Source organism: Eulemur rufifrons, chromosome 27, assembly GCF_041146395.1.
Source record: "Eulemur rufifrons isolate Redbay chromosome 27, OSU_ERuf_1, whole genome shotgun sequence".
Taxonomy (NCBI): Eukaryota; Metazoa; Chordata; class Mammalia; order Primates; family Lemuridae; genus Eulemur; species Eulemur rufifrons.
The window spans coordinates 21,982,258-21,997,502 of record NC_091009.1 but is presented as its reverse complement, the minus strand read 5'-3'; the positions used below and the strand labels follow the sequence as shown (position 1 = coordinate 21,997,502).

Genomic DNA, 15,245 nt, shown 5'->3' with positions numbered 1-15,245 from the left:
CCACCATGCCCGGCTAATTTTTTCTATATATAGTTTTAGCTGTCCATATAATTTCTTTCTATTTTTAGTAGAGATGGGGTCTCGCTCTTGCTCAGGCTGGTCTCGAACTCCTGAGCTCAAACGATCCGCCCACCTCGGCCTCCCAGAGTGCTAGGATTACAGGCGTGAGCCACCGCGCCCGGCCTGCAAAATGCTATTTTCTTCTATTCCACCTTGACAGCTGGTAGTAAGACTTGTTTACTTCTCTTCTGTAGGCTCGAGAAGAAACTCAAAACTCTATGGACAAAAATGCCTGGATAACCTTGAATGGGCATAAAGATTCATGGTTACAACTCTGCACACATTTACATGTTTTATTCAGTTAATTTACACTTTGTGGCAGGTATATGGGGTTGACTCCACGTCCAAAAGTCAAAAAGTTCATTCTGTAGACCCAAAGATCTCGCTCTCTACTGCTGCTCCATAATGTCTCTAGTCAAAGAGCAAGGGAAAAATCATAAAAATAATGGCAGGGTGGGGACCTAGGGCAATAAAAGCCAACCAGGAAGCTTTTGGTTGAAAAACTGTCTCAAAATGACCTGCAATAACTGCCGATTCAGAGAGTACACAGCTGGCCAAGATTCACTTCCAGACGGTGGGCTCTGCTTGCCTCCGGGAGCTGCCTGTGATCACCTGCCCCGGACGCACAGCTCTTCCTATGAGATGCACACACAGGAAAGCTGCTCTTCTGATAAATAATGAGCCACAGTGCCCTTGTAAATGAAAGCAGGCACACGGTGTTTCAGATCACTGACATGATGGAATCTACAGGCACCAACACAAAGCAAGCGTGTGGACACGTAACGTGGCGGGGAGACTTCCGCATCCCTCCACCAGTACTATTCCTGGTAGAGGGTTAAAATGTCAAAATAATTAAAAAGCATCAAAGTCCTCTAATTTATCATAATACAGTGACTGCTTTTTCAAAACACACTTTTTCAAATAATCATCTTTTGTAAAAATCAGTTTGCCCTCTCGTGGCACGTGCGTGTGGTTAGGCAGAGGGTACAAGACCATGGAAAGAAGCCAATTTGGATTGAACGACTGGCTGGAGAGCTGGTTTCCAACCAGACTCATAGAGTTTAGTTCCACTCTTCTGACTCAATGGGGTTCAACACACATTTCCTGGAGTCAGGTGGGAAGAAAGGATTTCCTCTCCCCCATCAGGCCTCCAAGAAACGTGAGATGAATTTCTCCATAACTTCTTAAATCCCGCAGAGGGCTGACCTTATCTGAGTTGAGAAAAGCTCAACTCTGATCCATGGTCTGGCTCTTAACTCATGTGGATAACCTTAATACTCAGTGTGGTTTTCTGGAGTCCCTCAAGGGAAAAAAGGAAAAAAAAAAAAAAAACCCAAAACAAATGAGACTACCTGTATATTACTGCTTGTCTTCCAATTCTGTTTCTCACGAAAATCCCCATAAAGAAAATGCCAAGGTGCACACTGTTTCCATGATTGTCCTGCATAAGATCAACAAAAGATACTTGTGATGACCCAGGTTCATTGCAGCACTATTCACAATAGCCATTCATTGCAGCACTATTCACAATAGCCAAGACAGGGAATCAACCTAAGTGTCCATCACAGATGAATGGATAAAGAAAATGTGGTATCGGTGTACAATGGAATACTATTCAGGCTTAAAAAAGAAAAGGAATTCTGTCATTTGCCACGGCATGGATGGAGTTGGTGAACATTATAAGTGAAATGAGCCAGGCACAGAAAGACAAATACCCCATGTTCTCACTTATATGTGGGATCTAAAACAACTGAACTGATAGAGCTGGAGAAGAAGATGGGGTTACCAGAGGCTGGGGAGCGGGAAGAATGGGGAGATGATGGTCTAAGGACACAAAGCCTCTTTAGGGGGGATAAGTTCAAGAAATCTATTGCATATCGTGGTGACTATAATAACAATGTATCGTATTCTTGAAAATCACCAAGAGTAAATTTTAAGTGTTCTCACTGAAAAAAAAAAAAAAAAAAAAAAAAAACCACAACCAAACAAAAAACCCCAAACCAAGTATGTGGCATAATACATATGTTAATTAGCCAAATTTATATATGTATATGTATTTCATAACATTTTGTACACCATAAACATGTACACTTTTTGTCAACTAAAAAAATTAATTAAAAAAAGTATTTGTGAAGAAAGAGATCACCAATGGGTTTATAGCATTTGGCTATAGCTCACCCATGGGTCCCACATGTTGCTTCTCATCCGTAAGTTAAGCGGAAGGAATCACCAACAGCCTCAGGGCAAGGAGGCAACGAGTTGCCTGGGGGCCAGGTCCTCAAGGAACTCACCCACTGTGTGTCCTTGTGAATTTTTTATATATATACATACACATATATGTAAACTTTTATGTCAATTTGTCACAACATATTTCCAGCGTAAAAGTGAATTTTAGGATTTTCTCAGATCCAGTGACCATTTGGATTTTCTCTTTCATGAATATCTATTAATCTTGTTTTTTAACCTTATCAAAGTTTTTGCTGTTTAAATCAAAGTTACACACATGCACATAGTTTGAAGAGTTGAATATTCTTCAGGCCTTGCTTAAAGGAAACCAGCAGCAGTCCCGGCCCCACCATTTCCTCTCCCCAGAGGCGGCAACTTTAAACTCTTAAAGCCCTAGCATATGTCTCCTTATAGCCACTGTGCACGGCCCTTTCAATGAAAAACCACATGTTCCTTAGCACGGGGATATTTTCTCAAATTACTATCTCCTGCTTTCTTGGTTCACTCTTTTTAGAACTCCCATTATTCAGATGTTGGATGTCCTGAACGGGGTCTGTCTCCTGCCCCACCCCTCTTTCCATTACTTTGGCTTTTCTGGTGAGATTTTATCTAATCTGCCTACTAAGTTTTCCATTTCTGATATCATACATTTAATTTCTGAAAGTTCTTCTTCATTTTCTAAATGTTCCCTTTTTAGAAGCAACTTATTCCTTTAAGGAGGCAATTTTTTTTTTTTTTTTTTTTTAATTTCTGAGGCTCATCGGATGGTATTTTAAGCAGGTGGCTCTCCCTGTAGAGTCTCTGCACCTTCCAGTTCACTTTGTTTCCATGGTGTTGGTTTCTGTCATTCCTACCGGGGCACTGGGTAGGGCGTCTTGGCTGTTCACATTCAAGAGTGGGATGCTAAACGCTGGTTGGTAGCTTCGTGAACACAGGAGGGGCTTGGGGACTTCACTGTCGGGTGATCTGCAGGGACCTCTGCTGGGGACTCCCAGATGATTAATCTTTAGTCTGGTCTCTTGGTCCAGTCAGGTGCTTCCAACCTCCTGCCCGGAGAGCATCACCTGGCTGCCAGGTTCTGAGAGTGGCGTGGGAATAAGACCCAACATCTAGGAGATGTTCAGTCACTCCGTCCCCGAAGTGAAGTCCTGTTTTCCCTGGGGGGAGGTTCTCTTTCTGAAGCGAGAGGGGGTCATGCACAACCAGGACTAAGATGGAAAGGAAGGACTTCTCCATTCCCAGGAATACTTGACCCCATTCAAGAAACACAGACAGGGCCCCTTCTCAGTGACCTCTTCTCAACCCGCCCACCAAAGTTTACATTAGAATAGAAGTCTTCCAACAGGGACAGAGAAAGGGTATGTCCACTGGCTGGTGGCAAAGCAGAAAGAGCAGTAAGAGAGAAAGAACTGGGTAAGAAGAAAGAGAATGGTCTTGGTGATTAGGAGACGTCGAAAAGGTAAGTTACAGAAGTTATACGTGGGAAAAGAACATAGGAGATAGAAAGAGAAAGGAAAATGTTGCAGGAAGACTTCCCTGGGCACTCTGCCAGTAGATCTGTGTTGATGGGGATTCGGGAAGAGTCGTTCACCAGGGCGGAGCATCAGAAAAACACAGAGGAGATGCTCCAGGTCGCCACTCCACCCAGTGTGCTGGGGACCGTGCATTGGTCAAACCTTAAGGGTTCTACATCCAATCTTGCACCAGATCGAGGTTCCAGGTTCCAGAAACACCCTCCCCCACGTCCATGTGCTCTGACAATACAGGAGGACTCAGGTAGCAGCCACACCTGTGTACGTGAAGGAGGAGGGGCACACCTGCCAGGAAATGGATTAGTACTCTTCCGGTCTTGAAAATTTTTGACGAACCACTCATGGAAAAGCCCACACTAAATAGAAGTGTTCTTCCCCAGGGTATATCAAAACTTCATCTTATTTGATCAATAACGTCCTATACCAACCCAAAGGGACTTTTCCACAGCCTTTCCCTGCGTACTTTTCTGTCTGCTTTGTCACTTATCTCAGAGCTGAACATGCCACCACCCCCACCGGTACTGCTGCTCCCACCCTCATCCTTGGGTCACCAGGCATCATGTGCTCTGTAGGTGGTCACCTTAGTCATGAACGGATACATGGGAAAAAAGCAGCAGCACAGCTCGGGTACACCCTCCCAGCAGTGAGTCAGCAGCGCCTGTCTTCCCACTCAGAGGAAGGTATAATAGCCCCCTTGGTCCCACTAGAACATCCTGAAAAGTTCATCAGAACCAAGCACAGCAAATTTCAGCATTACCTCAGTTGCTCCTGTTTCCCTCAGTTCAGAAATACTAAAAACAACATAGGCAAATCGCCACCACAACAAAACCCCCAACTTCCAGGGATGGAGAAGTCAGTCTTCTAGAAGTGGAGAAAAGTTTACTCTGATTTTTCAATGACCCAAAATATCATGACTATATATGGGCTGCCGAAATGTAAGTGGGATGCAGATGGCTTCATAAGGCATTATTGCAAGGAAAATGGATTACAACCCTATGAAGGGCAGCCATTAGAGAAGCAAAAGAAAATTAAACAAATCTAAAAAAGAGCCATTTAGCCCTTTTCGCAAGCCGCGGCCACCCTGCTCGCTTCTCCTTGATGCACATGGGCAGTTCTCATTAAGGCAAATTGCAAACGTGCAACACAGGGGGAACCAAACACTTATAAAACAGCCAGTGGAGCCAGTCTGGAGTGAAATGTTTGCGTGGAAATTGCAGGCGTCTCCCAAATTGCTGAAATGTGCCATTTGCTTTAGGTTTCCGACAAAACTCCATTTTTTGTAAAGTCGGTCATCAGAGAGCAGAAAATGAGTTTGGATTATGGGCTCAGCTCTATAAATGACCATGCACCATGACCCTCCCCCAACCACACCCACTTCAGGAGGTGGATTTGGTGCAAAGCATGTGATATGCTGTAACAGTTTCCCAGACATAGTTTCTTGCAAAAACACCAAAGGGGCTGGAAACCCACCGTGCAGGGCCCCACAGAGCTGGAGAAATAAAATATAACTGCATGCATGAAATGTTTCATTCTACCTCACAAAAAATTATCCCTGTATCAGCTCAATGACGAGAAAAGAGAATAAGCAAGCGGAGGGAAAACTCCTGGCTACAGTCTTGATTAACGCACACATGGCATTAGCTACTTGTCCTGCCGTAGGACTGGATATGAGCCTTGCTACCTCCAAGGCGCTGAACGGGCTGGTGCGAGGCACTCACTTAGATGGTGGTCTTATAAATGAGCTACACTGCTGAAGACCACAGAAAGTGTCAAAATTTTCTACTTAAGAAAAAGCATTTGTTTTCCCTAAAGTCAACTGGACTTGCCAACTGTCACGCAGTGATAAGAAGGCCAAGCCATGCTGGCCCACTGCAACTGGTTCTCTAAATGCCTGTGCTGTTCTGAGATGGCTAAAGCAAGGACAGGGCACAGGACGTTACCTTCACAGGGAAGATTTCCTGTCCAAATCCATCCAAACGTTCCACTTCGTTGATGTACATAAGCTCGGCTTCGGCTGGTAGGATTCCACTAAAATCAAAATAGCATCAAAGGAGGAAATGGTTAGGGACAGCCAGCGGAAGAGCCTACCCTCCTGATGGCAAATTCCAGAGCTGTGGTTTAGCTCGGGCTTCTGGGAAGAGCAATCATTACCCAGCTGTGAGGGTACGGTGTGTTACTAAGTGATTCATTAACATCTTGCCCAGAAGCCTTTTACTCAACAGGGAATAATGCGAGGAAGGTAATGCACTGAATTAAGAGCCACAGCCCCATAAACACTAAACAATTCTTCCAGACATCCCTGTGAACAATGCTGCCTGCTTTAAAATGAAGTTATTTTGCTCCTACCTGGGAGAAAACTCAACTTAAAAAAGAAAAAATTGAAAAAAAAAAAAAGGTATAATACGAGGACAATATTTTGGGAGCCAAGTGGCCACATGAGAGCGCCTCAGATCATTGCAAAGATCCTCTGAGGTTGGACAGGAAAGGTGTGTTTTCCACTGGTACAAATCAGCCCAAGTGGCTCTGATCAAGCTCTTAGTGCTTCCTTAAGTTAAAATCTCCCTCCTTTTCCCACCTTCTTACCCAAAGCAGCACTTTAGGGCTTCACCCTCAGCACAGGCTGCCCAGATGGGAGGGCAGTTTTCAAGGCCAGAAGTGCAGAACTGAGTCAGATGGTGCAAGAAACACAACTGTGTGGACTCGAGCCAGGAGTGGGGGGTAGGAAGATAAATGCCTCCTGCCCCGTGGACACCAGATAGCCGCTGGCCAGGCTTGCCCTCTGCCTGCCTTACCTGTGGGCTTTGTGTTCTTGGGCTACCTTCTGGGTCAGCTCCTCCAGAACAGCCTCCTCCAGGGCCAAATCCTGTAAGAACGGAAAGCACTCAAGGTCAAGACTGTACGGGCATTTGCTATCTCACCTGCAAACCTTAAAATCTCCCTTGTGCAGAAGACGCTCCTCATTAGCCTCACGTCCTCGTCTCTCCTTTACTCCTGCAGAATGAATGGCTGTAACTTTCAGGACTGAGTTATGATATTTATTGTTATGACATGGCTCTCCATTATAACTTAGGTTATTTCAAGGTACATTTTGGGTCGCTACCTAAATTCTGTAGGACCCAGGAATAGCTCTGTTTTCATTTACCCTCTGCGCTATCTGCTTGCCTCTGATGCACTTTTACCAGCAATGCTTTGCATGTACTTCTATATTTTTAACGATCAGGTTATAGGCCAATGAGTTTCCCGGCCATCACCCCTTCAGAAGTTGAGCCTGGGAAGGGATGTGCGAGGCTTTTTTGTCCACCTGCACAATTCCAGGAAACTAAAGCCAGAGCAGACCCATTCCGATGTCACCTTATGGTCAGGGGAACAGAGGAGGCCATAACGGCTGAAACATCGAGAGAGCTCTGTGAGACAACAGGTACGTAAATCACCAGTTAGTGAACTGACCAACGGTGAATCAACCAACCAAATCACAAGGCCCTGGGACTGTGGAGTCTTCCTAACTCCCCTTCAGGGACACCACGGGGGAAGGATTTACACCACGGCAAAATGGAAATCGGGGCTTGTTAGACATTTTCCATGAAGCGTTATTTAGGATGGCGAGATGGCATCTGGAGAAATAAATCCAAGATGAGGAGACCAAGGCAGTTCCTGAGAGGCTGCCAGATGCAGTGATTCTAGAACTCGTCTCATCCCTTTGGTGACTTGGTAAGGCCTGGGGAGGGTCAGCTACCTCTAGCTTTCCCAGGCAGCGGATTCCATATATCCCAGACCAGGAAGCACCCAGGTGGGCACAGGTATGCACTGTCTTCCTCTGAGCTCCAGAGAGGATGGTAGGAGGGACGCTGGGCTATGGGTTGGGGCTGATGTTTCGGTGGAAATCATACTAAGTGCCTCATTCCCTTGCTTCTAAAATACCAGTGATATGAAGGTTGACTTGCAATTTAACAACTTTTCATGGACGAAACATTGTCCTCCAAAACGTACACCTCAAAACTGTAAGAAACATGCCATCTCAAATCATCAAAATGTGAAAAACCAATGTTTTTTAAAACTGGAAAATGATGACAGAACTATGTACTAGACATCCTATAGCTCTGCCAGTCCTGCTGACTCCATAGTTCGTGAGAGACCTCCGAGAAGACAAAGTGACTTGTGGCCGCTCCTATTCTTCAAGTGTTAACTGAGTAATTTGCTGTTTCCCGTGTAGCCATCCGCTGAAATGACTCCAGTCCATGAGAGAGAATAAGTGCAACATTTTCAGTTTTACGTTGTGGAGTAACAACGATACGTGTGGCTTAGAAACTGAGCTACGTGTGCACACCCAGGTACTGAGTAGTAGTAATAACCTGACATTAACTTCGAAAAGCTAATGAAAGGCAAGTGACAAAAGAATAAAATAAAGATAAGTGAAGACCGAAAAGTGTTCCATTAAACCTCTGCATCCTACTTTTAAAAAAGGAAAAGTCCAAGGTACTCCTCCGCTATTGTACTCGGCTCAACCACCTTGGTCCACGTCTGGGGCCTCCCTCAGGTATGCGTCCTACCAGAGAGACATGCAAGAGTGGCCCCGTGCGAATGAAAAATGGCAGAGTGCGTGCCTGCACACAGCCACGCACCTGTGGAGCGTCCTGTGCACTTGACTTTGTTCTTTTCTCTGCTGAAGAAATGCCATTTAACAAATTCAGTTGCTTTAGAAGATCAAACGCAGCCATTCATCCTATCCTCCCTCCCCCGCCAAAGGAATGCATTCTTCTCTTTGAAAGCTCTTGTGGAACCATGCAGAAAGTTTACAACCTTCCATGGCTCCCCACTGCCTACTCAGGTCAACACCTGGGCCTGGCATTCAGGCCATTCTTCAAGGTGACTCAGACTTCCCTGGGAGAGCTGCTGTCCTAGGGCCAAAGGTCTTGGTAAACTCCTCTTAACACAAACTGCTTTTACACCTCCATTCATGCTCCTGCCCAGCCCTCCTGGAAGAACCCTGTCCAGTCACATCACACAGTGTGAAACGTCACAGCATCCTTCAGGGCCTATCTCTGCTACCATTTTCCCCACGGGGCTGTCCTGTTCCCTTAGCTGGACATAAGTCTTTCCTTCTCTTGACTAGTAATGGCTCTTCTGCACTGCGTGTGTCTCCTAGAGCCCTCCTCGTGGTCTGCCCACTGCATTTCTTACATAGTTATGTGTACACTCATCCTTTATCCATGTCTCCCTCCCTCAGTGAGGTTACAGGCACCAGGGGCAGCAATACCTCTTCATATCACAGGGCTCTTATGTAATGACAGCTTGTAAGTTCTCAATATACAGTAAGTGACCAATAAATGTTCATGACCTGAACTCACGATGCAACGTGTAAGTTTCATACCATCAAATAAGAGTTTTTAATTATGCAAAGCTGGCTAATGATCATCTATACCTTCTGTCTGCACTCTGCCTGCATACATTTCAATGTGCGTAGAGTGATGTTACCAGGAAAGCACACGACTCAACGTCCTCATGTTTGCATAAGATAGAGACGTGATCATAATAACACAACTACATAAAGTTATTGAGAATTACCATGTGCCAAGTCAAGTACATCACATGCATTATTCTCCTTTAATGCTTACAATGGGACTAGGCTTGTCACCCACATTTTCAGATGAGAAAACTCAGGCTCAGAAAGGTTAAATAACTTGCCCACGGTGGTACAGCCAGTAAGGACACAGCCAGGATAGGGACACAGCACTGCTCGGCAACAGTGTCATGACATTTCCAACCACAGCCACGGTGCACCCAAGATACGATGTGGCAGAGGTGAGGGCGATGAATGTGGGTGGCTGATGGCAAAAGCCCAGGAAAGAATGTTCACGACTCAGATCCACACGCTGACAACGATCAGCTCCTGCCACGCCATCGTCAGCACTGTCCTTTCCAGGATGATGGAAATGGTCCCTGTCTGGGCTTTCCCACACAGCAGTCAATCGACACGTGTGGCTACCGGGTACTTCATCTGCAGCCACGGCAACTGAGGAACTGAATTTTTATTTAACTTTAATTAATTTAAATTTGAATGTAAATATCTACACATGGCTGGTGGCTACCATCCTAAAGATAGCAATTTTAGAGCCAAGAATAACAATGTCAATACCTGTCTGTCCAATGGTGAGATTTATGTAGTCTATGCTGTTTAAGTACCTGATGTGCCTAGAGCCCAGTGGAAACGGTCTCATTCTGAAAGAGACGCACAAAATAACTCCTTTACTACTCCACAGCATGTTAACCTGTCAAAGCATTTTATCATCTATAAACTTACAAACACCATGCTGGTAATTACCTTTGAAAACTCTGACCAGTACCCAAAGCTGGTCTCTTCCTAAAGGCAATGGGATAAAGGCCTTTCATGAGTAAGGTAAATAAACGTGGGTAGTTACCAGCCCTCCATTATCAGCCACTCCGTTTGACACAAAAATGCACACTCTCTAAAATCCTAAGGTTTGAGCTTCACTTTTCTCCCACCAAGCACACTGGAAAACATCCTGACTTCTGAGATATCAGAGATGTTGATTCAAGCCCACTGACACTAAGCCCTAGGAAGAACTTCTCTAAGTAACCTGCTAATCCCTGAATGGAGTTTGAGTTAATGGGTAGAACTAGTAAAGTATAAAGACAGCAGGCACAGCAGATAATATTGCTGTTTTCCTTTTAGGGAAGAAAAATAAGCATTAAGTTATTCATGAAAAGTCAGAGACTTGTATTATTTCCCCAGCCTCTAAGAACAAAGTAAGCTTTGGACCAATATGGATTTATCTCATGCACTAACACAGATAATTCCAACATTACTTATCCTAGTCTCTCAAACTTAAAACCTTTGTCATCAGAGAGAGACTCCACTTTCTCCCATGCAATAGCTGATAAGATGCTGAGTTTTGCCTATTTTACTTCCAAAATATCTTTTGCTTTGTTTTCTTGTTTTTATCTCATTGCTAACAGCCATATGATATCTCTGGCCCCAACCACCACAACAGATTCTCAGCTGACCTCCTCTTACAAATGGTCTCATTGCTCAAATCCAGCAGTTCTCCAAGTGTGGGGTTGGCAGAACCCTGGAAGGAGTACATGCGTTCTACTAATTCCTCAGAAGGTCTCAGTCTCATCTGCCACGATTCCCCTTCCAGCACCCGAGTCAAACTGGCCAGATGCCATGTTCCCAAACACCCAGGCCACCGTGCCCCTGCTGCTTTTCTCCCTGTCCAGATCATTCCTTACTCCCTACTTCTCTGCCTGGTAGAATCCTGCCCACATTTGAAGACATAGTTCTCCACTCCATTAGCCTTTCAGCCTTCCCTGATCCCCCTCCCCCACAGCACACGTGACCTCTCCCCACATAAAATCCTGATCATACTTAATTACACTTGGCTTTGCATTCTGATTTTGCAAACTTCCTATTTACCCAACCTCACCGTAGTCTCCTTGAAAACAAGCACCATGTCTTATACAATTTCATCCCCTGGGTGCTGGTTACCCGGGTCAGTGCTTGGGGCAAAACAGTTGATCAAAAAAATAAGTGGTGATCATAATTTCTAAAACCAAAGTCAAAATGTTGACTGGTGATAGCTCTTCTCTAAAATGGCTTTTAAAATGTTTTTACTCCTTTGTCATGAAAACTCTTCTCATTAACCCTGAAGCTACCAACCAACCAACCAACCAACCAACGAAAATTCTCCAGGGGTTAAAATCTAGCCTCATCCCTACTTCAATCCAGGAAGCAGCATTTTTCTTCATTGATTCTTTCTACGAACTTTTCTGAGCACAGACTGTGCCAGACAACAATGGACAAAACAGGGCCCCTGCTTAAGGACCACAGAAGTGACATTCTAGCTGACAGTAACACATACACAAGAGTGCACAATTTCAGATACAGAAGCACACACACACAAGGTGATATAACAGGAAGTGGTTGAGAGGGTGTATCAGATAGGTGGTCAGAGAAAAGGAAGACCTCTCTGAGGAGGTGATATTTGAGTCAAGACCTGAATGACATAAATATCTGGGGTACAGTATTCCAGGCAGAGGAAGCCCAAGTTCAAAGGCTCTGGGGTGGAAACCAGCTCAGCGTGTTCAGAAAGGAAGAGAGCCAGCACACCGGGGACAGTGACAGGACCATGGAGGGAGGGGAAGGCAGTGGCAGGTAATTCTATATTTGGTTTTTTGAGGGACCTCCATACTGTTTTCCAAATGTTGCTGCATTTATTTACATTCCTACCAACCACGTACAAGGGGTTTCCTTTTTTCCATATCCTTGACAACACTTGTTATCTTTCATCTTTTTGATAATAGCCCTTCTAACGGGTGTGAGGTGAGATCTCACTGTGCTTTTAATTTGCATTTCCCTAATGATAATGATGTTGACTACTATTCATATACCTGTTTGCCTTGTGTGTGTCTTCTTTTGAGAAATGTCTATTCAGGTCCTTTGCCCATTTTGTAATAGGGTTATTTGTTTTCTTATTATTGAGTAGACTGAGTTCCTTATATGTTTTGAGCCCCTTATCTGATGTATGATTTGCAAATATTTTCTCCCAATCTGTGGGTTTCTTCACTCTGTTAATTGTTTTCCTTTGCTCTGCAGAAGCTTTTTAGTTTTATTGCAATCCTATTTGTCTATTTTTTCTTTTGTTGCCTGTACTTTTGGGGTCATATTCAAGAAATCATCGCCCAGATCAGTGTTGTGTAGCTTTTCCCCTAGGTTTTGTTCTGGTAGTTTTATAGTTTCAGGCCTTACTTTAATCCATTTTGAGTTGTACAGTGGGCAAGATAAGGACCCATTTCATTCCTCTGCATGTGGACAGCCACTTTTCCCAGGATCATTTATTAAAGACACTGCCCTTTCCCCATTGCGTGTTTTTGGCCCCTCTGTAGAAAAATCAATTGACCACAGATGTGTGGGTTTATTTCTGGGCTCTTTATACTGGTCCACTCATTGGTCAATGTGTCTATTTTTTGCCAGTACCATGCTGTTTTAATTACTAAAGCTCTGAAATATAGTTCGAAGTCAAGTAGTATGATGCCTTCAGCATTGTTCCTTTTGTTCAAGGTTGCTTTGGCTATTTGGGGTCTTTTCTGGTTCCATACAAATTTTAGGATTGTTTTTTCTATTTCTGTGAAGAATGACACTGGGATTTTGATAGGAATTGCATTAAGTCTATAGATTGCTTTGGGTAGACATTTTAACAATATTGATGCTTCCAATTCATGAACACGGAATATCTTTCCATTTGTGCCATCTTCAATTTCTTTTGTTAGCATTTTCTAGTTTTCAGCATACAGATCTTTCATTTCCTTGGTTAAATTCACTCCTAAGTATTTTATTTTCTTTATGCTATTGTAAATGGGATTGTTTTCTGCCCACTCTTACCACTTTTATTCAACACAGTACCGGAAATCCTAGCCAGAGCAATTAGGCAAGAAAAAAATAAAAAGCATCCTAATAGGAAAAGAAGAAGTGAAATTGTCTCTGTTGGATGATGACATTATCATTTATAGAGAAAACCCTAAAGACTCCATCAAAGAACTGTTAGAACTGATATATAAATTTAGTAAAGTCGCAAGTTACAAAATCAACATACAAAATTCAGTAGCATTTTTATATAGTAACAAGGCACTATCTGAAAAAGAAACCAGGGAAGTATCTTGAGGCAGAAGGCGGCATCTTTACTTTCTCAATGTGTTTTTATAAAACTTATCCCTACTTTATAAATGCATGCACTTTCCCCCCCAGGGAATATGTGTATGTAAAATCCTCTGAGCTTTTCAAAGGAAAGAATTAAATGTCTAAAGAAAATTAATTACAAAAAAGGACATTACACTTACCATAGGAAACAGCACATACTCTCTGAGGAAATCTTGAGAATCGAACTGATGATAGTCTCCAAAATCAGCTGAGAAGAAAAGAAGGCAGAAGAGTGGTGTTTATTACACGAAATTAAAGATGAATTAAAACAGGGTAAACTTATCACCACATTTACTCATCCCACTTCATCCTATTTCTGCACTATTTTTTTTTTTTTTTTTTTTTTGAGACAGAGTCTCACTTTGTTGCCCAGTCTAGAGTGAGTGCCGTGGCGTCAGCCTAGCTCACAGCAACCTCAAACTCCTGGGCTCAAGCGATCCTCCTGCCTCAGCCTCCCGAGTAGCTGGGACTACAGGCATGCGCCACCATGCCCGGCTAATTTTTCTATATATATACATTTTTTTAGTTGTCCATATAATTTCTTTCTATTTTTGGTAGAGACGGGGTCTCGCTCTTGCTCAGGCTGGTCTCGAACTCCTGACCTTGAGCGATCCACCCGCCTCGGCCTCCCAGAGTGCTAGGATTACAGGCGTGAGCCATCGCGCCCGGCCTCTGCACTATTATTAAACAAAAATAGTGCCAAGATGTGTTTGATATAGTTACCACTTTTACCTAACAATATGATAAATATCAACACGTAAGCACCAACGCACAATTTTTTAGGAAGAATGGGGAAACCTGAAAATGATTCTAAAGGCTATTTAAAAAATTTTAAACAAACCTATGTTTGTTAAATATACATCAATTCCTATCGTAGGAATATCTGCCAAGGGGACTTTTTAACTCAAGGTTAATTTGGAACACTGAAGAGCCAAACCCATGTGCATCTTTTCATATATTTGCAGCTGGAAATTCCCACTATAAATCACCCTTGGCAAGCAACCTCGAAAATCTTTACACCTCCTAAACAACTTCACATGTTACCAGTTGCCAAAAATTCTGTTCCGTCCTGTTTTCATCTCACAATGGTATGTCTGAGCACATGCAAGATGAATACAGGGAGGCTATGTTACAAATATAGAAATGTTTTTGCTTCTTATCTCACTTGCTCCCACAAAAACTAAACCTGCATGAAAATTTGACTTCAGGTAAATGATTTAATATCAGATAGAAATGGATTCAGGTGTCCTTAAGGTAATGATAAATACGGAATGGGAGGACAGACAGACAGAGGCGCGCGCGCACACACACACACACACGCGCGCCAATGTTAAGAAGTTGCTGAGAAGGTAAACATCAACCTACAAACTCAGCACATAACTAATTACCAATTAGGAGCACAGCATACAGGAACAGCAAAAATCACTCAACTCTGCCTATTTTCAAGTTTGATCATCAGTTATCACATTCCATCACAACTTACATTTCTGTTGATGTGCCCCTTTCTAATGATCCAATAAAGACTCTCAAAAAAAGTTATTTTAAAAATATTACAGCTAGTGGAGGTTTCATCAGACTGAATAGCTAGCTTCAAGGACCCAATGAAAAAAGAACCCAGAATAAGTCACCAACTTCCTCCAGGGTCCTCCAATGCCCAGGATACCAATCATAAGCCTAATGATTGAGTAGTGAGAGGACAAAGAACAAATACA

At 43.4% G+C, this 15,245-nt stretch overlaps 1 protein-coding gene across 1 annotated transcript in view; it reads right to left on the bottom strand.

Annotated features, from left to right (window-relative positions):
- PTPN14 (protein tyrosine phosphatase non-receptor type 14) overlaps positions 1-15,245 on the bottom strand; it is a 138,929-nt gene that overhangs the window by 31,713 nt on the left and 91,971 nt on the right. The window contains exons 5-8 of the mRNA XM_069459297.1: positions 13,674-13,741; positions 6,611-6,681; positions 5,759-5,846; positions 1,413-1,501 (exon numbers count right to left, since the gene is read on the bottom strand). Coding sequence (XP_069315398.1) covers positions 1,413-1,501; positions 5,759-5,846; positions 6,611-6,681; positions 13,674-13,741 — 316 coding nt within the window. The remainder of the gene's footprint in view (positions 1-1,412; positions 1,502-5,758; positions 5,847-6,610; positions 6,682-13,673; positions 13,742-15,245) is intronic.